Below are 21,525 nucleotides of genomic sequence, written 5' to 3' on the forward strand. Positions count from 1 at the left end.
TAAATTCTCCATCCTTGCACAGAAGTGAACATAATTCCATATTTATTTTTGTGCCTTGTAGATCTTGGAGCTTTTCCCACCTGAGAACTTGGAGTTATGTTATACTTTGTGTAATGTGAATTTAGCTTGTTTTTGTTCTGAAAAACTACAAAGTTATAGAACCTCCTCTCTAATATCATCCTTTGTTATATTTCCACTATGATTTCTTATTTCTATTTAATTCATCAAATGTTTACTGACATCCCCATTTATCCTTTATTATTTTTCTTCCACAAATCTGTGCCAATTTTCACATATTATGTTAGAAATTATTCCCTGAGAGCTTCAGTGAATTAAGTGAAGGATAAAAGTGCATTATGTGGCTTTGCCTGTTATTAAAGTCAACAGAAGAGAATTTTTTTCAAGAACTTCTTTACAAAATTCAGACAGCATTAATTTATCTTATTGTTTCTTGTAGTCCCTACAGATGGCCGAATTTTTGATTGGAAAAGTTGCAAGAATGCAAATGCAAATGATGGTCTTGGAATGTAGTTGTTTCTCTGAAGAGCAGGTGAGGGCAATAAGTTCAATCAAATATGTCTGCATATGGTATTCTAGTTGAAACTGGGGGAGTAGATTAAAAGTTATGTATTTTTGAGATGGAACAAAATCAGTAGGGAAAGAAATGAGAACAAGAACTCAAGTTCAAAGTCATTCTACTTGAAAATAACTTCTAAAAGTTCATAATGATACTGTATAAAAGAGGTGTTTCAGAATATTTTAATTTGTAATTTTATACTTTCATTGTACCCCATTATAAATAATTCAATAGCCATATATAATTTTAGATACATGGCAAATTTAATTTGGGAATGTGCCTTGGCCTCTGGTCAACTGTCTACATACCTGATGAGCCAGTGATATCCATTGCCTTCAGATTTCTGCACTTGATCACGGTCAATGTCATACGACCAGCGGTGGGCAAATAACAAAGGGAAAACATGATTTCACCCAGGTCTATGCTTTCCTAGGAAGGCAATCAGCAATGTTAGCAACTTCAAACACCAAATAAGGAAAACAAAATGAAATGGAAAATGACGAATGAAAATTGGTTTAACCCGTTATGTAGGGCTATGGGTCTAATTGAATATTGGACTGTTGTTTTAAATACTTTTTATTGATATATAGATTAACATTGTAAGAAAACAGTTCTGAATGGAGTAAGAAAAAAGTGATATTTCCACTTGCACTTACAACAAGAATCTCAAACTTAACACAGTTAAAACCAGACTGCTGATTCTGTCTATTCCCCCTCAGATTCCTAAACTGGACCCTCTGTTGGTCTTTCCATAGTCAACAAGGGTCATCACAATTTACCTGGAAGCTGGAGCCAAAAATCCATTAGTCACTGTTAATCTGCTCTTTCCCTCAATCCTACATCCAACCCATGTGTGGGTCTTGTCTATGTTATTTACAAACTATATCATAAATCAGTGACTTTCTTTTCAGCTGTATCACAACCATTAAAACTACTATCGCCTCTTGCTAAGATTACTTTACTAGCATCTGAGATTGATCTTCCATTCCAGAGGTTCATCTTCACACAGTAGTCAAAGAGATAGTATATGAAATGCAACTCAAATTATGTCACTCTTCTGCTTCAGACTATCAAGAGCTCATTACTGTACTAGAATAAAATTCAGACTCCTTACTGACACATAGTGGGGTGGCTGAGTCCTGCTGTGCCTGGGAAATTCCTGCTTCACTTTGTTAAGAGCATCCCTGCCACTCTTATCTGTGACTGTTTGGACAATACCCTACAAGGTCTAACACAAAAGACCCATGTCATCTGGACACTACCTTTCTCTACATCTTCCTTTCTTGGCTCCCTCTGCCCCAACCAGCTCTGGTACAGATACAAACTTTTTTCTGTTACTCAACTGAATGAAGTTTCTTACTGCTTTTGTGCATTTGCATTTTCTTGTTTCTTTGACAAGTCCTTTGTTTCCCTTGTGTATTTATCTGGATGACTTTTCACCAGGCTCCAACAGCCCCTCTTCTGTGAGGCATCCCCTTTTATCCATTCTAAGGCAGCATCCCTTCCCATCCCATTCCCACCCTACTCTCAGATCCTTCACATGTTTTCATAATGTTATCACTGACTGGAATCATCTTTAAGTTCATTTTCTGCTTCCCTAACTTCTATACATAGCATCCAGGACAGCAGAATTCCTGGCTGTCTTATTTTCTACACCTTACTCAAAGGCAGAGCTGGTTCTCAGTACCCATTCTTTGAAGGAACAAAGAAATTAATTAGTTGGAAAATAAGGCAGAATTGTCCATAGTAGTCTGATGCAGATTGTTGTGCTGTCTTTACTGCATTGATGGTAGACAAAAGAAAATGAATGTGGATGGTGAACAATTGCAGAATTGTGAAGAATTATGTACAGGATTCAATCAAATCTCTGCTGGTGAGACATTCTGAGGTAGGTCTAACATTTGTCAGACTTACTCTTACAGCTCAGGTTCTGACTTACATACTTTCGGTTTCTTTATTTGTGGTCTAGAAATAGAGCATAGTAATTAAGAGCACAACTTCATCTGTAGTTAAAATTTGGGTTTGATCCCAATTTTCTTTCTTAACTATGAGATCCTAAGGAATTTAATAAAGCTTTGAATCTCTGAAATGCCACTTTCAAATTGAGGCTAGCACCCACGTCACAGGGTTTTTAAGCATTCAGTGAGATAATGTAAATAACACACAAGGCATTTCACACAGCGTCTGGCATATGGTATCCCTGGATATTGTTTTGTTCTTCTGTATTGCTAGCATATAACAGGTGCTCAGCAGGTACTGGTACATGAAAAAAAAAGTGGAAGCATTTATTATCTTTCAAGAAAATTAGTAAAAATAAGTATTCTAAAATAGAGGTACAGATATCTACCTGGGACTCCTCTGGATTGCTACAGATCAAAGATAGTGAACAAGGTCCCACAGAAGAAGGCTTGGGGGAACAGGAGGAGTATAGCCTCCTATTAAGGAGGCTCATTCTTTTTGCCACCTGAAAATAATTGAGCATTATTTGTCAAGTACAGTGGCAGCTGCTGTGGATATCAAGATGAACAAAGTATTATTCTGCCTGAAAGGTCTCTGTTGAGAAGGAAGAGAGCTAATTATTCAGAATCCCATTTTATCTAATGATTCTCTCCTTGTTTCTTCTCCTTAGGCTCAGTCTAAGGGTTGAAGCTTCCTGCCTGACAGGTGATCCTCTTCCCTCATTGGGCATTTCTCCTTTATTACTATCAAGAAGCACAGGAATCTTTTGTTGCTATCTGATCAAATTAAGGAATGCCTCTGTGGATGCAGAGCATGATACCAAGTTCTACCAAGAATCATGGTGTAGGTGATGAGAGAGAAGCTAAGACAAAAGAGTCATTATCACTGATATGAAATGCTTGGAATACAACAGGAAATGCAACACACAAAAACAGGGGGAAAAGTACACAAAGAGAGTCATCTAAAGGGATTGACTTATAACGGTCACATATCTGACTGATACAGTTTTGCACATTAAAAAATCTAGGAAAGTAATTTTTATACTTCTTTAGATATATTGCATGCTCATTGGCTAGAACAAAGAATTTTTACCATGTTCCAATTCTCAAAGATCCTTTCTATACATTCAAGTGCAACACAATATTGACCATCTGATATTAAGAGACACTGATAGAAAAATCAACTAACACCAATAAACAGAAAGCAGAAGCTGTGATTAAAGGGCATCTAAAAGGGCTCTGAATTGCCCTTATACCTAATGCAGCAGTAAGAATTCACTTAAATATTCAAACTCTATATACTCAAAAGAGTTTTCAGAAAACTGGAATGAACTGGATGGTAAAAACTGATACATGGTATGCATGCATAATAACTGCACAAAAATTTAATTCTTCATTAGACTAAATTTTTCTTCAGGAAGCATGAATGTGAATGAACAATTGCCTATGTACTGAAAAGGGCAGAATACACTCTAAGGTAAATACCAATATTCTTAAACTTTTAAAAAATGGAAGTGATTTAAGAGATAATTGTGGGAGAATGAAATTAATGAAGGTAAGGGCTATTTTGACCTTAAAAAATGATCCTGTAACAGATGTAAGTCAGAATTTGAGACTGTGGCTGTTGTGCTCCCAACTGCAGCGTGCACACATTCTCAGGACATACCTCTGTGCAGTCCCTGAATTGACAGTTCAGCTATAGGGAACAGGGAGCTTTGCTTGTTGCCTCTTCTCAGTTGGTCCCCAATACTGTGGTTTCTAAACCTACACTCAGTCACAGCAATCTGAACTCCTTGCTGCCCAATAAAGAACCCAGAAATAAGGCAAAAGGCCTCTGAACATACATCATAAATATTAGAAAATTATACACGAAGGGTTTTTTAATGTAAGGAAACTAATAATTTTTTAATCATCCATTTATTGTTATTTTAGACAAAACTCTAAAAAAAGAATGTTTACTTGCTATATTAATATGCAGCCATAAGTATACAGTCAACACTCATGCATGAAATATGGAGAGGAAGAAATTAATAGAAACAATAAATAATAGCTATTTACAAATACTTATATATAAACACACAAATAAAATAAATAGGTATAAGTAAAATATATATATAGAGAGATAAAAATAATTATCTGGAATTATCTTGTATTAAGAGTAACTGATGCTAATAAAACCTTAGTAAACTTAAACTCAGCATTTTATTACAAACTTGAACAGAAATTAATACTAAAATGATGGCTTTGAGTCATTAAGACAATATATCCTGTATGTTAAATACGTAGAGAAGAGTACACTATTTTCCGAGTTATTTTTATTCACATTTTTAAAAATGTTTAAAGTAGAAATTTCAGCTTAAAATGATAAAGGCTTTGAGCTTCTAAATATTTTATTTATGTATACCTGTATTTCATTACATAATTGTGGCAGATTTTTTTGAGGGGTGGGTGGGTACCAGGGATTGAATTTAGAGGCACTCAGCCACTCAGCCACATCCCCAGATCTATTTTGTATTTTTTATTTAGAGACAGGGTCTCACTGAGTTACTTAGCTCCTCACTGTTGCTTAGGCTGGCTTTGAACTTATGATCATCCTGTCTCAGCCTCTCAAGTCATTGGGATTACAGGCATGTGCCATCACACTGGGCATTTGTGGCAGATTTTATGCCAAAGTGTTTTTTTGTGGTTTTTTTTTTTTTTTTTTTTTTGCAAAAATGTGGGGTGTGCCCATTATACCATTATTTGAAGTTTTTTTAAATTGTGCTGATATTACTTTAAATCATTCATTAGTAAAATATCTTTGGTGAGAGATTATGACGCATGGAATACACATTAATTTATGCGAATGTGGTGGCAGTGGTTTTGCAATGAAATATGATCATCTTATTTTCTTCAATATTATATAATCAGGAGTTTGCCAGGTTAGCCTTTGAAAAACTCTTGCATCTAACCTGCTATTTAAATGGATATGGTTCCATAATATTTCTTTTAGGTAAGAAGATCTGTAACCCATTCTCATGAGCACTTATTTGGTTGATCATTTACAATGACAATCTTCTGAGTGCATGCTTGGTGAGGGGCTTCTGGAGAAAGGCTAAGCAGAGGCTGGGCTGGGGCTGCACACACACTTGGTTTCTTCATCCCAGCTCTACCAACATGGAGCTGAGTAGATAAAGGTTATTTTCTGATGACTGACTTTAGTCAACCTCACAGTCAGTCAGTGATATGTTTTTCCCATGTACTATTTGTGTGTGTGTGTGTGTGTGTGTGTGTATGTGTGTGTGTGTGGTGCTGGGGATTGAACCCAGGGTCTTATGCATGCAAGGCAAGCACTTTTATCGACTGAGCTATACCCCCAGCTCTCCTATGTACTCTTTCTCCAAAATATAACTAAATATCACTGAAAATGTAAATTGGTATGCAAATGTCTGCACTGCCCATCCTATTTCAGGACTAACAGAACTAATAGTAAAGTCAAGCTGTAGAAACTGAAGGGATGGAGAGGAAGCCAATTAAAGTCTTGGCAATAACCAAGGGAAGCTTTCCTGGAGGGAGATAATAATTGCATTGTGAATTAAAGAATGAAAGAGATGGGATTTCACAGAGAGTAAGAGGAATAATGTTGCATGTGAATACTGTGAAAAATATTCAGAAATAGGAATGGGCAGTATCTTGAAAACTGAGAAGTTGGTGACATGTTTCATGGCTTCTGTAGGCAACCAGTAACATGAAGGAGTGGGAGGAGCTTGGCAGAGTGGAAAGAGCACAGGTTCCTAGGTAAGAAAATGATGGAGCTAAAGTCATTACTCTTCTATGTACTAGTTCCTGACCTCCCTGAATTTAAGTTAAATTGCAAGTAAAATGAGGATAATAACATTATCTTGAGAGGTAGGTATTAAGTAAGTAAAGAGACTGGTATAATTAGACATTCAAAAATAATAATGATGATAATGAAAATAATATTTGAAAATCATTTATTTATCTTAAGAAGGTTACATTCGGATGAAAAAAGACAGGAGAGAGGCTAATGAAGTGAAAGAGGTGTAGGAGGTGTTGGCGGAGGAAAGGTTGAATTCAGGGAGAATTAAGAATCATGAGAAGTAAGAATCATGAAGACTTGTTGAAAAAAAAAACTTTAAACAATTGGTTGCTATGGTGACCATAGTCATCACATCCACTTAGCACCATAAATGCAGCCTGCCTTTTGCATTTCCTTGAGGGTAAGAAAACCATATGGTTTTCTTGACACTGCTAAAAGTGAGGTGTTACTAGATCAGATGAGCTTCTTCATCATTACTATTCTTTCATCCACCTGCTCATAAAATGAAGCTAGAGCAAAATGTAGATTCATACCAGACTAAAACTAGCATAAATGCTTCATTTCTCCCTTACTCACACATCTCATTCACCTTAGAAAATCATGGAATTTAACGTTGAGTCATCTGTTTAACCTCACTTGACTTAAGTATCTTTGGTTTAAGATGAGGTTGTTCAGTGAGATTTATTTCAATTCTAGTTCTGATATTTTGTTACTGTAATAAGGACTGGTAAAAAATGAGGACTAAGTAAATTATTTCCAGCACGTCCAAGATTGTCTGGACAGGCCCTTTCTGGTGTGTTTGCTGTAGGGCTGCAGAGACTCATAGAAAACATAACAGAAAATTAACCGGTGCTGAGAGCTTCATTTCAAGGTAAAGAACAAGCAGTCACCAAAACCACCTGTCATTTCAATATCCAGAAAATGCATTAGATGAGGAAGAACTAATCCTCAAAGTAGTGAATGTCAGGGTTGGTCTAGTTGAGGATTCATGAAGAAAGGCCACCAGGTTAATGAATGTGCAATGTCATTTATATTGTTCTGGGTTCAGGTAAAAATCTCAGTGGGATTCACTGATATGTATATGTTGGATGCACAGGTCTTAAAATATAAAATCCCAATTCCTTGGTATGATGTGTGGCCCCTAACAATTAAATCCTCAATTTTTTAACCTTCATCTTATAAATTTCTTATTACACTTTCACAATCTCCAAATTTTGCATTCCAGCTGTTTTCAAATGCCTTTTCAATCTATAAACAATCACTCATTAGCAAGCTCATGTTTATAGAGAGCATCAAAGTGTCAAGCTTCCTAGTCATCTGGGAGCACTGATGACCCCACACTTTATCTCCTCACAGGTCTTATGGTAATTTTGAACAAATTACTTAACCTCTCAGAACATAACACAATTAATTAGGGGACAAGCTGGAGTGAAAACAGGTCTATATAGTTTTAAATTATATCTCTGTTTTTGTTTGTGTTTTTTGATCCAGTGTTGAAAGTGCTTTTACTTGGGTCTAATTACAGGAATAGTGATAAAAGGTATTTGATTTTTCTCATGAGGATCTAGGCCTCAGAGGTGTTGGACAAATAACCTCACCCTTGAAGAACTAGGAAAGATGAAGGAAATTAAAAGCAGAGATAGCAGTATCCATACAGGCTTCTAGGTGAGGTGAAGTGTTTGATGATGATCACAAAGTCTAACAGGAAGCACTGGCTCTGGCAATACCAGATTTTACTCTGAATGGAAACAGTGTCCTTATTCTAAATGTCCCTTTCTCAGAAGAACACTTAACCATATCACCTCTGATTTCCTCTGTAGTCAGGATGAGTTCCATTTTCATTGTTAATAGAAATCACCTGAAGGAATCATAGTCAGATTTAAAAGGGATAATATCCCAAAACAATGTATGTTACAGGTCTAGTTCTCTAGCATTATACATAATAGATGATGAAATAAAATGTCTTTTTTTATTCATTTATAATTTTTCTGGGGTAAATAATTAGCAAAAGATTAATGCTTAATAAAGAGCTTACTGGGAAATTATATCCCATCTATATATGATATATCAAAGTGAATAAATGCATTCTACTGTCATGTATAACTAATTAAAACAAATTAAAAAACTGAAAAAAAGAGCCTACTGAACCAATAAATGAGTTAATAAATCATAAAAGCATTAAGCCAGGTCATGACTGCAGTTACAGGAAAGGAATCTACTGCTTGAAGGGGTGAACACTACTCAGTAGCCAGAGACCATGTAAGCAAAGATATTCCTAACAAATGTTGTTTTTGTGAGTAAAACCCCTAAAGCCATTGCAGCCAAGTCCTCACACCAAGGCCTGGAGAATATAATAAATTACCAGCAATTTTGAACCATTTAAAGATACATGTATGGTTTGTGGAGCTACAGTTAGAGAATGCTAAATCTACTAGTCTTATTGATTCTTACTTCTCTATTGCTCTTTCTAGAGTGTGTGTTGTTTGGGATTATGTTGGCTATAATTCTATAGTGAATCAAATATATCCCTAATGTCTGCAAATTGCTTTTTTTTTTCTTTGTACATCTGGCCATTCCCCCTTAACTAGTCAGCACAAGTAGTCTAGTGACACTAGATGGCAAATGAGAAGGAGGAGGAAGCTGTCAATTAGGAAGTGTAATTAACATTATCACCCTTCTCCAGTCTCTATCCCACTGTCCCCCTTTTCTTTCAAACAACCACAATTTTCAAGTACTTCCTCCCTGCCTTTCCTCTTTTTCCAAGTGATTCTATTTAAATTAGGTTTTATTATATTCAATTAATGTGGGGAAAATATGGGAAAAGGAGGCCTATTCTACAAAACCTGGTTAGATTTTTACATATTTGCATTATTGAATCTTTTTCGCTATTTCCTCTGTAAATCAGAGAAAATGCTCACCCTTAGCAGGACCTCCTTGACTTCTGCATGAAGGAAGGAATGCATTTTGTATGAAATATGTAATCTTTAGATCTTTCCTTTTATAACTTTAAAAATTTTACATAAATATAAATATCATGCATATTTATGGTTGACAATATTTTACAGGAAACATAGTAAAATAGTTACTATGGGGAAATAAGTGCATACTGTTAGGCATTTTGCTTGGCTGTGGCACAAATTCAAATGAAGTCTTTAGCCTAAGTCAGGGCAAAAGCAGGGCAGAGAAGTTGGCAGTGTTCAGGGTGGGGTAGTCACAAAGCCTACTGGGTTTTGCATGATTAATGATAACAACTCAGAACTACAGTTGCCAGGGATGCTATTTAAGAGTGCCCATGTTTCTGCTCAGTGGAAACTCATTTTCAGTTTCTCATCCAAGTGGGAAATAACTCTGCCAAGATTGTTTAGCTCTTACCCAACCGTTAGCTATCAGCAGCCACGAAGCATTCAGGTTAGAGAGGTAGAACTGGGACCTTGAAACAACTTTTCCTTGATTTAGCAAATTTGGTCTCACTACCTGTGTAATGAAGCAAAGAGGGAATAGCCCACCACAGATACTGGGACAAGAGTTATTTGGAAAATAAAAAGATACACATTTAGTAAGAACTCTTTCAGCATATACTGGTTGAGAGATTTCATAAGCTTCTTGGTGAAAGGAATTAGAGACTCACTTAAATTTTAATCATCATTTATAGATAGGGGCATAGTAAATCATTCAATAAACCATATACAGCTCTCCAAGCATCTTTGTAAAATTATTTAAATAATTTACAAAACCATTCCTAACTAAAGGAATCCCTTAAGTATTGCTGTTACTGGACACCTGGACTGAATAAACTTGGTTTCATTATTCTAGTATCTATCTCAAATTGATTTATATGCTTCCATATATGCCTCTCAAAGTTTATTCTCCACATAGTAGTAGTCAGAGATCTTATTGATGAGACTAAATGAGACTATGGCTCCTCTCTGAACAAAACCCAACAATGGTCTTATATGTTACTTAGAGTAAGTAAATCCTGAAGCTCCTTCCATGGCCTATAAGGAGCTAGATGAGCTTACCTGGAATTTTCTCTCTCTGACTCTGACTCATCGTGAAAGGGTATCATTCAGAAATGGGTAGCCAATGTAGTTGCTTAAGGAATGGCTACAAACATATTTTGGTGATAATATTTGAGATTGTTTAAAAAGCAAGATGATTATTTTCCTTAAATTCATTGCACCTACATCATTTCCAGATTTAATTTCTACATCATTTTACTTGTGAAGACTATAATTGCCATGTAGCTTCCCCATTATCCCTGTGACTACCTTCCTATAACTATAGGTAGAGGCAGGGAAGTTAATGCAATAATTCTGTTTGTCTAAAAAGTGTGGCATCCATGTTGAATTGAGTTTAACACTAGTGGTACAAATTTAAATTTCATATTTGCATTAACTTTGAATATTTGTTTTGTGAAACAGAACTCTGTAATTACTATTACAGAAAACCTCTGTTTAAACTGCTAATAAAAACTAACAGAAGCATTGGGCTGTTTTATAGCCAATTTACCTGCAACCTTTCCCATGAAATTCAAGGATGGTCAGAATAATCTCAATAGACAATGAAACCTTTTTCTATAAACATTTATAGAAATAATGTGATCTAATGTAAAAAATAATGTAACAAACAGTGGTGATTTATGAACTATTAAATATTCATGATTCAGAATTCTTTTCAAGTGTGCCTGAATTGGGCAGGTGTTAGACCAGGAAGAATCATGCTTTGAGATCTCTCATATGTTTGTGATCATCTATGATAGATCCTATAATTTGAGGCTTAACTTAAATTTAATTCATTTTTATACTTCAACAGAGATGCTTCCTGTCAGTTCTTACAAGATGACTCAAAGACCTTAAAGATAGGTTCAAAAAACTTGTGTCATTTGAGTCAATCTATAATCAATTAATTGTTATTCCATAAGCACGTGTGTAATCCATAGCACTCTAGGGTTAGGTTTACTACAGAAATGACACACAGAACAAACTAGGTCTGCTCAAAGAGGAACAGATGTGGGGTGGGCCAGCTCCCCACCTATGGACCTGCAGACCTGTGGCTACAGTACTGCCTGCTACATCTCAGGAGATGCAGATAGCCCCTGACCAAAATGTCCATTCTCTGCTACCCTGACATCTACAACACCTTTTCCTTATAATGGGACTGGAATTTTGCCACATTCTAAAATGTTTAGCTAACACACTATTCCATAGTTATAACTTTTTCTAATTAATGATGAAATGCAAAAAACCTATACATATGCAAACACACACACACATACACACTCATATATGTTTTAATATATGAGGAGATATTATTCTGATCCTGTAATAGATTCAGTATAATTGGGGGTAGAATTAAAAATATATTGCACACATAAGAAAAAAAATTTTAAACATTTTACAAAACTTTAGTAGCATGTAATGAAATACATTACTTCAATGCTCAGCAGAACATTTAGTACTCTGAATGGTTGGTGCAATAAGCCGAATTTCTTATATTGTCATGTCAAGGCCTGGTTTTACAAATAATACTTGACAGATGCTAAGTTAGAAAATAATGGGTTCAAACATTTTATAGCTGTAAACTAGGTCAATGTGGTGTGCACATGAACCTTACTTTCTTGTGAGAATTTTTAAGTATCCAGAACAATGTTGTGAAAAAATGCTTACTGCATAGATGAGTAAATAAATAAATAAATAAATATGCAAAATGAAGTTGATTATGTTGAAAAAAGGGAAATCTTTTCCTCATTTTCTTATACTTTCAATGGCTTCTTGAGTGTGGATAGGAAAACTACATTTAAGTATTCAAAATACATTAGTCTCTATAGTGATCAAATTTTTCAAGAGCTAATTAAACATTTGAACAATATGGTTAAAAAATTAAAAGAAAAATACATAAGGCAGTAAGTTGCAAGTCATTCCTTTTCTATATTCCTTCCTCTAGTTTTACCACATTTGCCAGTTTATTATTTAATTAATGGGTGTCTTTACATAGATATGTTTTTTGTATGTGTAACTGAATATGTAGTTTACTTTCTGGTCACAGAAATAGTGGTATTTGATATACACTGCTTTTCCTTGTGATAGTTCCTTTTGTTAGGGATATTTCCATGTTGATATAGAAGTAATTGGCTTGCTATATTTGTGATATATATAGTAAGATGATCCCTACATGAAAATTAATTTTTTACAAACAAATTATTTTCTTACTCAAAAGAAACACCTCCTGGGCTGGGGATGTGGCTCAAGCAGTAGTGCGCTTGCCTGGCATGCGTGCGTCCCGGGTTTGATCCTCAGCACCACATACAAACAAAGATGTTGTGTCTGCTGATAACTAAAAAATAAATATTAAAAATTCTCTCTCTCTCTCTCCCTCTCTCACTCTCTCTTTAAAAAAAAAAAAAAGAAAAGAAACACCTCCATCTGAGAACCAATTTGGGATACAGAAGCTGATGATTTAAAAAAATTTTAAGATTTACTACCAATCTCCTAGAAAATTACAATAATTTTAGACTTCATTTGCTGATTACCTATCTCTGAACCTGATTGTATGAAAAGAACATGCCTCAAACATTTGTTTTTACAGAAATGTGTTGTTGCATCTTTAATACTTACAGCATGCCAAAACAGAGTAGGCACTCAGAACTTATTTGTTAAAATAATCAAAGGAATAATAAGACTAAAGAGTCAAAGAAATAACTTAACAACTAATTACAATCTGCATCTGTAGAATTCTAGAAGCTGTCATGTTTTTAAAAGCTGTAAAAAGCACTGCTCACTATATTTTCCCTGTAGGAATTCAAGCAATAAAGTGAAAAACTAATCTGAAATCAAAAGAACTCCAGAGTGCCTTTGAAATATGATCCAGTTTCAAAATTCCTTCTTTGTTTCCTAATCAATATTACAATGGAGACCATGAAATAAAAACTAACATGATGTAATACAGTATTAAATTGGCAAGATAAACTTTTAAATTACTTTATCTACATAATTCATAATAATAGCACAACCAACCCAAATACTGACTGCAATTATCAAAATACTGATCAGCGGGCAAAACACAAAAGGGGACTAGTTTTTTAAAAATAATTTTTGTTTTAGTTGTAGATGGACACAATACCTTTATTTTATTTATGTATTTTTTATGTGGTGCTGAGAATTGAACCCAGTGCTTCACACATGCTAAGCAAGTGCTCTCCACTGAACCACAACCCAGCCCCCAAAAGAAACTATTTTAAAATTTTATTTATTTTTATGTGGTGCTAAGGATCAAATTTAGTGTCTCACACATGCCAGGTAAGTGCTTACCGCTGAGCTACAACCCTAGTCTAAAAGGAACTATTTTTAATTGGAAAATTATTCTTTCTTTTCCTTAGTAATCCCTCTCTATTCAAAACTGCAATATTTTAAGGTTTTTTGTTAATTTTGGTAAAAATTTAAAAATACATAGACGACCTGGAAAGAAGTCAAATGATCTCATTTTAAAACTAATAAACCAAAAACTATTTAGCAATCTAACCTAAGAAACCAGTTCTTTAATTCCACTTCTAGAATTCTATCATAGACAAAGTCAAATAAAAAAACAGATATGAAAAACTATAATTTTAGTATAAAAAATTTATGCCTAAATTAAACATCTAACAATAATAAAATGGATTATATATTTAAAACATGCATTAAAACAGATTCAATATGAAAGATAATTATGCTGAAAAACCTTAACAGTATGATTTAATTATGTTAATGTATACATAGCAAAAATTGGAAAGAAGTATACCAAAATATTTATATAATTGATAGTATTGTTTATTGTCTTAATTTTATGCTATGTATTTTGACTGTTTTCAAAATTTTCAGTAACAAAATTAATATTACTTTTTCATTGGAAAAAGCATTTCATAATGAAAAAGTAGTATTATAGTGTGACCACTTCTTGATCATTTTGTATTTCATCTGCTGTAATCATATGAATTCCATGAAGGCTTCTGAAGTAATGGATTGTGTTTGATCAAACTGAATAACATCATAGTACATTTTCAGTTTTGATCTGATGCACAAAATCACATTAAATAATGAAAGTCAATATTAAACATGAGGAAATTAGGTGCTGATGGTAAGTTACATATAAATATTTTATAAGAGAAAAGCCTGCTAATTTTGGTAATTTATAAAGGGCTAATTAGATATTTACACAATAACTAATTTTATCTGTATTATGTTAGGTACCCAAGTTATGATGATGATGATAATGGTGATGACGACGATGATGATGACAATATAAACAAATCCTACCTTTGCAGGTTCTTAGGATCTAAATTCTAGAATTCTGTAGAATTCATCCTAATAATCTAGGTAATAATTCATCTCCTGTAGGTAAAAAAAAAAAAACAATATAATGGTGAAATTTATTACTTACTGTGGTAGCACAATGAATATCTTTCCAGACTGTGGCTTCCCTGGAGAGATCAGAGACTTCAAACAAGTTATCAAGAATCACCTCGCCAATCATGTCATGTCTAGAAAATCTGTCAAAATCATATACACTGAAATGGAGTTTTCGGTTGCTTAGTTGATCATATGCTACTGGAAATTGAAAAGTTTCTTCAAACAGAGGATTTAAAGTCTTTCTGTGTACACGGGTCTGAAATTTCTTTTTCCTATCCGGAAGAAGATACATCTTCACATAAGGGTCAGATGTTCCTGTGAAGTCTTTAGCAGGAAGATCTAGGGCTTTGATAATTTTGACAACTAGAAGTTCATTTTCATAATCATACTGCAAGGTAAAGTTAAGTTTCCCACAGGTTTTGACATCTTCTTTTCTGTTGCCCTCGGAGTCAACTGACTTCTGTTTGTACAGCTCTGGTTTTATCCTCCCAATGCTGGTGGTTGTTTCTCCTCTTTGTAAAACAGGTTCAGTGCCCATACTGTAATCAACACTGGACACTTGCATTTGCCTTGGTAGGTGTCTCCTGAAGGAATTGTGGCTGTACACACACAAAACATATCATTTAGGCAGATCAAATTAATGACCATATTATAAAAAGGTACATAAACTCTCCTCACCAAGATATATATCATATGAATTTAATTAATGAATATTTAAATCATTGATTCATACATGCACATTGATTTCCTAAATAGGAATTAAATTCATATGATATATTTAATTAAATTCATATGATATATATATTATATAAACACATATGTATATGTATATATATGTTTAAATAGACACACACACCAACACACACACACACATGCATAAATACTTTTGAAAAGTGATATATGCAATATTCAAGAAGAAGCCTCCTCAAGTTCTAGAAACACCTGAAACTCACATATATACATTTTATGAGGCTTTGAATTTGGTACTTTGAATAATAATAAGCGCATAAAGAAATGTGATTACCAACAAAATTCAATATTGCACAAAAATATGCTGTCAATCACCTGGGTGTATCTAGTGTGAACTTCATACAGATAAAGTATTCATATGACTGTTTTATTTCCATGTGGATGTTTGGGTCTCATAAATTTCATGTTTTAGTTGTTACAGTATTAAATACATATAGATTCACATGTCCTCATGTTATTTCTAATACATAAAATAAATAATTATATATTTACTTTTACAAAGAATATAATGTTGTGACAGACAAAATGAGTACATTTTCCTTTTTTCAACATAGCTTTAGAAGCTCTAAGGAAACAATAAAAGTAGAACTCTAGAATTTGGGGTCAAAATAACAGTTTTAAAAATTCTAACTGAATTTCCTTAATCTCTATTACTATTTTTCTTGTCAAAATTTCCAGACTATTTAATACGTAAGCTTACTAATGTCTTCTAAATGTGATCTGCCTTAAGACCTGCTTCTCTTAACACCATAACTTACAGAATAAGCTATACTAATCCATTTGTCTCCTCCAGGCTTAGTCCAAGGTCTTTCTTCTTGTCTCTCCTTGGTCTGTCCATCAGACTAATCATCTGTTCTTAGACTATAATTGTTGTCTTGAATCTGATAGTTCCACAGATATTTCCTAGCTACAATAATTTTAAATCCTATATCTCTAAGTCTTCCAATTTAGAAATCCAATGAATATTTCTAAATAGATGTATTAATTCTACCTAAACTCAAGCAAACTCATCTATTTATCCCTTTTGCTCTGAAACCAGTTTTCTCTTTTCAAATCACTAATGGCACTAACATTTTTATGAGTCACTCATACTTGGAAACATGCAATGTGCTTTGAATCACCTTCCCTTCATCCATGAGATTTATTCAGTTTTCTAAATCTGCTGATCTCATATATTTATCCATCCCATTCCCTTTCCATTTCTGCTCAGTCCCAATCCTCATCACCATATCCTTGCTTTCTCTAGTGGTCTTCAGCATACTCTCAGGTAACTCATTTCAAAATCCTCTATTCACTTCTGTTGTCTATTGAGTCGAGTTCCACACCTATATAACACTGATACTCAGGACATTGCTTAATGAATATTTAAATCATTGATTCATACATGCACATTGATTTCCTAAATAGGAATTAAAAACTTAGTGAACATCAAAAAACAAGGATGTTGAACCTAGAAAGGAGAGGAAAAGAACAGGGGCTAAGGGCAAAGATAGAATTAATGCTAACTGTCTGCTAATGCCTGAAGAACTTTCATGACAATAGGGATTTATGGAAGCTGTAGGTAGGCAAACTTCAGCTTCATAAAAGGAAGCATTTTAAAATATCTAGAGCTATCCAACATGATGAAGTAATGAACTTCTCCACACTGGAATAATTAAAACGGAGATTAGATGATGAAGAAAAGGATTTTTGCCTCAAGTAAGGTGCTAAACTGTTAGAGGTTGTATAACCCTGAATGGTTGTGTGATTCTGTCATTCTTTGGTTCTTTGATAATTTTATAGGTTTAAATATCCATGGTATTACCAAAATGGGATTTGTTAAAATCAGAAATATAGTCTGAGGTGTTGCCAATTTCATTCTCTTATATTTTCTTATTATCTGTAACTGAACTGAAATGATGAAGTTATTGAAACAACTCCATAAAAAAATTTTAGAGCTGTACTTCAACTTATTCAGCCTTTCTCTATAGTTCCTCTTACACAGATAAAGATAAACCAAAATGAGTTGTGAGAGTATGAACAACTCTTTGTCTGTTATTTGTATTAGTCACAGATTTCTCAAAAAAATTAAAGGAATTACAATTCAGTACATATACCGTGAATTGGGCTACATATTAAGACTGGTATAGTGGCAGAACAGTGCCAGAGGCAAACGTGAAAATATATTGTAGCATTTTCAAAAGATCTCCAACATCCTGCTTGGCTTTACCTGGAATAAGGAACTTGCAGAGTGCTGTTGCAATTATGTGGATGAAAAGACTTACAGAAAAAATGATATTACATCCAGCATCAGATCATGTGCTGAAGAATACAAAAAACAGAATGAGAGAAAATAATATCCAGTGATAATTAGGATAATATCAAAGGAGAATAATAAAAGACAGGAAAAAATTAATAAATAAGCTATCAGATTTTTTCACAGTTAAAAATTAAAATGCATCCTTGCTCTTTAGGTTTTTCTAGTAAAGACTAACAATGAGTATTTATGATTTGGCAGGTATAAGCTTAAATTCTTATCAACTCAATTGATCCTCCTGTAACCCTATGAAGTACATACTATAGTGTTCTCTAATTTATGTGTGAGGACCCCGGGCACAGAGGCATAATTTATTCAAAGTAGCACAGCTAGGCTGGTGCTCAAATTAAAATCTGACTGAGGGAGCCTGGGCCTAGTGGCCACACCCGTGACCACCATGCTCTACTATCATATTCCTAGTTATGCTGCCTAATTACATTATTTCAGAAATTAGTCATTCTACTAAGTAATCACATGAGATATTGAAAAATTATTTATATATGCTTTTATATAACTTTTTCACTTAAACATTATTTATAACATACTTATATAATCCAATCAGATCCAAAGTTTATTTGGTTGAAATAGCTTGAGATGTATTTTTAGAGATGTTTTTCACTTCCTTGACTAGTTACCAAGAATTGAAAGGGAACAAAAATGTTCAATTTGTAAGTTAAATTATAATTAGACATTATGTAAAGCATTCTTATAACGTTTACTGTTGTGGTACATCCTATAAAAAATTGACATATTTTGAAGTAGGGTCAAAGGAAAATGTGTTTACAATTTATACTATATTATATGTTAAAAATGGTCAAGTTAAAATTTGACTAAACTAAAAAATTGTTTGTATACAGAGAGATACACTAGGACTACTTTACCTCAAATGAGAGAATTAGCTACTAATTCTATTAATTAAAATCATACTGAACTTAAAATTCAATATTTTAGTTTCTATATCCAAGTATATAAGCAAAGTTTTTTTTTTTTTACCAACTTAAATTTTGACGTGCTGTTTCTTTAGATCTATCCCATTTTCATTTACTAGGCATGCCATGAAATGTAATTTGACCTTGAAATCTGCATAGGTATCTATAGGATCAGTAGCCTACACTGTACTTAGGAAAATGGTCAAAGAGAATACATGAAAATAATAATAACAATATATTGTGAGGTACTAAACTGATCTATTCTAATCTGGTTTGTGCAATGTTCCTAAAATATTTTAGATATTTTATTGAGTAATCAAATATTTCTGTTAAAATCACTTTTAGGCATGCAATGAGATTCTGATTCTTATTTCTTATGGATTTATTCCCTAATTCACACTCATACTCTTCAATGTAATAAAACTTAAATCTTCTATCCTTCCCTCAAAGATCAGAAATGTCTTCTTTATGCCCTGAATATGATTTTTTTTCAGGCTGTAAATCCTCTTCTAAAAGAAATCAAAGCCTCTTCTAACAGGAGTCAAAAACATAGTAACATTTTTGTTCTTGTAAACCATTGTCCTAATTACAGGGTAAATAGTGTATATTCTAAGTCACAGTTTAGCTAGTCAGTTAAGAAAAGCTTTAATTATTACAATGTTAAACTATTGCCATGACAACACAGATCTTTTTTTCTTCTTCTTCTTTTTTCTTTTTCTTTTTTAGAATGACAGTGATTAGTGGCTCACACAAATATCCAACTGGTGGAAGTGCAAGCCATTTGACTGTTACTAATCCCATTCTCATCCCTCAGATCTAGCAGAGTACCGTCCAAACGCTGGGGAGAGTGCTGCATTGGAATCTGACTGCAGTGTAGCTTCAGCTGCCCTCTGCAGGGAGGGTCATTTCACTTGGCTTGAGCTTAATTTTCTTCTTCTGCAAAAGAGTCTTTTCATAGTTGTTGTGAAAGTAAAATGAAGTTATAGAGAACTTTGAAAACTGTAATCCTTTGTATTGATATTAATTATTATCATTAAAATTCAGGACACAAGGAACTGAAATTCAAATGCCATAATGAACTCTCTAGTTTTGACAAGCTCAAATTTCATCTTCCTATTTGGGGATGCAAGGATGGCACATACAAAGTTGTTCCTGTGTGAGCATGCCCTAGATTACTCCCCAATTCGTTTCTTACTTAAGTAAGTCTCTTTTCTTAAAGTGGGGAACTGATATCCTCTTGTTCTTATTTACAATGTCTTTATCATCTTGTAAGTTAACCTGATTTTTTTTTTTTTTTGAGAAATCGAAGAGGAAAAGTAAAAATTTCTTTAGCAGCATTCTATTTGTTCTTAAATATGTTTAAAAGAGATTCTCGTCTCTGATTAATGAAATTAGCATTGGAAATTATAATCTATTTAAAATTATAGCCCCATTTTATGGATAAGGAGGTTCAAATAGACTAAATCAAGTTTCTGATAAACAGAGTTTTCATCTTTTGTTTCTTCTTCCCTTCCATTTGATCTGAGACAAGGACAAGAGCAATTCCTTCATTACACAAATATCTGAGCTTATATCATGAAAGGAACTGTGTATATCATGGCAGACTAAGTTATATAAAATGCCACAATGAATTTTTAAAAATTAGTTTACCTCTTCCCTGATTATTCTTTTCAATGTATTGCTTAGAAGTAACTTGGCCTTTTCCCCAAGAAAAGGAGATGGTGATTACCAATCCTCCAGAGCTCTATCTTGTTGTGGCTATTGTTTTTTCCACAGCCCTATACCACTGGTCCCCTGTCCCCCATTATCACTTTCACACCATTCTCCCTTCAACCACCACTTTCAGCTGAAGCATCATCAATGAATCACTTCCCCATTATTATCACTTATTTTTAGTCATTCATTGATATCCACATTGATCATTTTAAAGTCACTACTTTAGTCTCCTGGCTCACTAACACTCTTTTTGATGGTGCTTCTGCTCTAAATCCTTGCAATGTATATGTTTCTTTAAACTGCTCGGCCTCTAAATTCTATGAATTCTTCTCCTCCACTGATGTTCTCCTCTTCCCTTACTCACTACCAGGTTTCATCCTTATCATTAACTGCAAGCTCTCCACAACTCCAATTTTATGCATGCCTCTGCCTCTCTCTGATCAACACCTCTCACCTTCCCAGGTTCTTTTTAGATAGAAGAAATAACAGGATGTTCTTATTCTGATGGTACTGATCAAATAGAGTTAATAATGCAGGAATCAGAGACGAGAATAACTAAAAGTGATGTGAGGAATAATGAGCTCTGGCACACAAGTGTGGTGGCTTTGGCTTTAGATCAAAAAGCCTTGATCATTAGTATCAATCAAGCAAATACATATCTATAGATGCTGGTAAAAAAATTGACAAGATGGTAAGAATATGTGGAAGTTTTATGCTTTCTCCATTTTTCTTACTGAAATCGGAAATAAACTCATTAATTGAAATGGAGTATGAGGATGAATGTGGCAGAAGTTTGAAGAAGGTGAGAAGTTGTGAAATAGCGTTAAGATTGAGAGGAAAAATGGATTGCTGTGTAGCATGAGTACCTGTGTGAGGAATGTGATCACAGATTTAAAGTGGATCAGTGAGAGTTGCTTTTTGTTTTCTTCCAGTCGTATTCACTTGAACATGTAGAGATGACACAGTTGAATTCACTCAGGGCTGTGGTTTTACTGTGCAAATAAGAAATAGGGTGCAACTGGGAATTGTTGATGCATACAAGACAGTGGCTCTAATGATTTACTGCAGAACTGAAACCAAGTAGAGGAAAAAAAT

The 21,525-nt window shown here is 33.9% G+C and overlaps 1 protein-coding gene across 1 annotated transcript in view; it reads right to left on the reverse strand.

The window, feature by feature from the left end:
* Syt10 (synaptotagmin 10) overlaps positions 1–21,525 on the reverse strand; it is a 52,501-nt gene that overhangs the window by 7,040 nt on the left and 23,936 nt on the right. The window contains exons 3-4 of the mRNA XM_076852765.1: positions 14,771–15,338; positions 886–1,006 (exon numbers count right to left, since the gene is read on the reverse strand). Coding sequence (XP_076708880.1) covers positions 886–1,006; positions 14,771–15,338 — 689 coding nt within the window. The remainder of the gene's footprint in view (positions 1–885; positions 1,007–14,770; positions 15,339–21,525) is intronic.

The sequence above is a fragment of the Callospermophilus lateralis genome, chromosome 4 (assembly GCF_048772815.1).
Source record: "Callospermophilus lateralis isolate mCalLat2 chromosome 4, mCalLat2.hap1, whole genome shotgun sequence".
Taxonomy (NCBI): Eukaryota; Metazoa; Chordata; class Mammalia; order Rodentia; family Sciuridae; genus Callospermophilus; species Callospermophilus lateralis.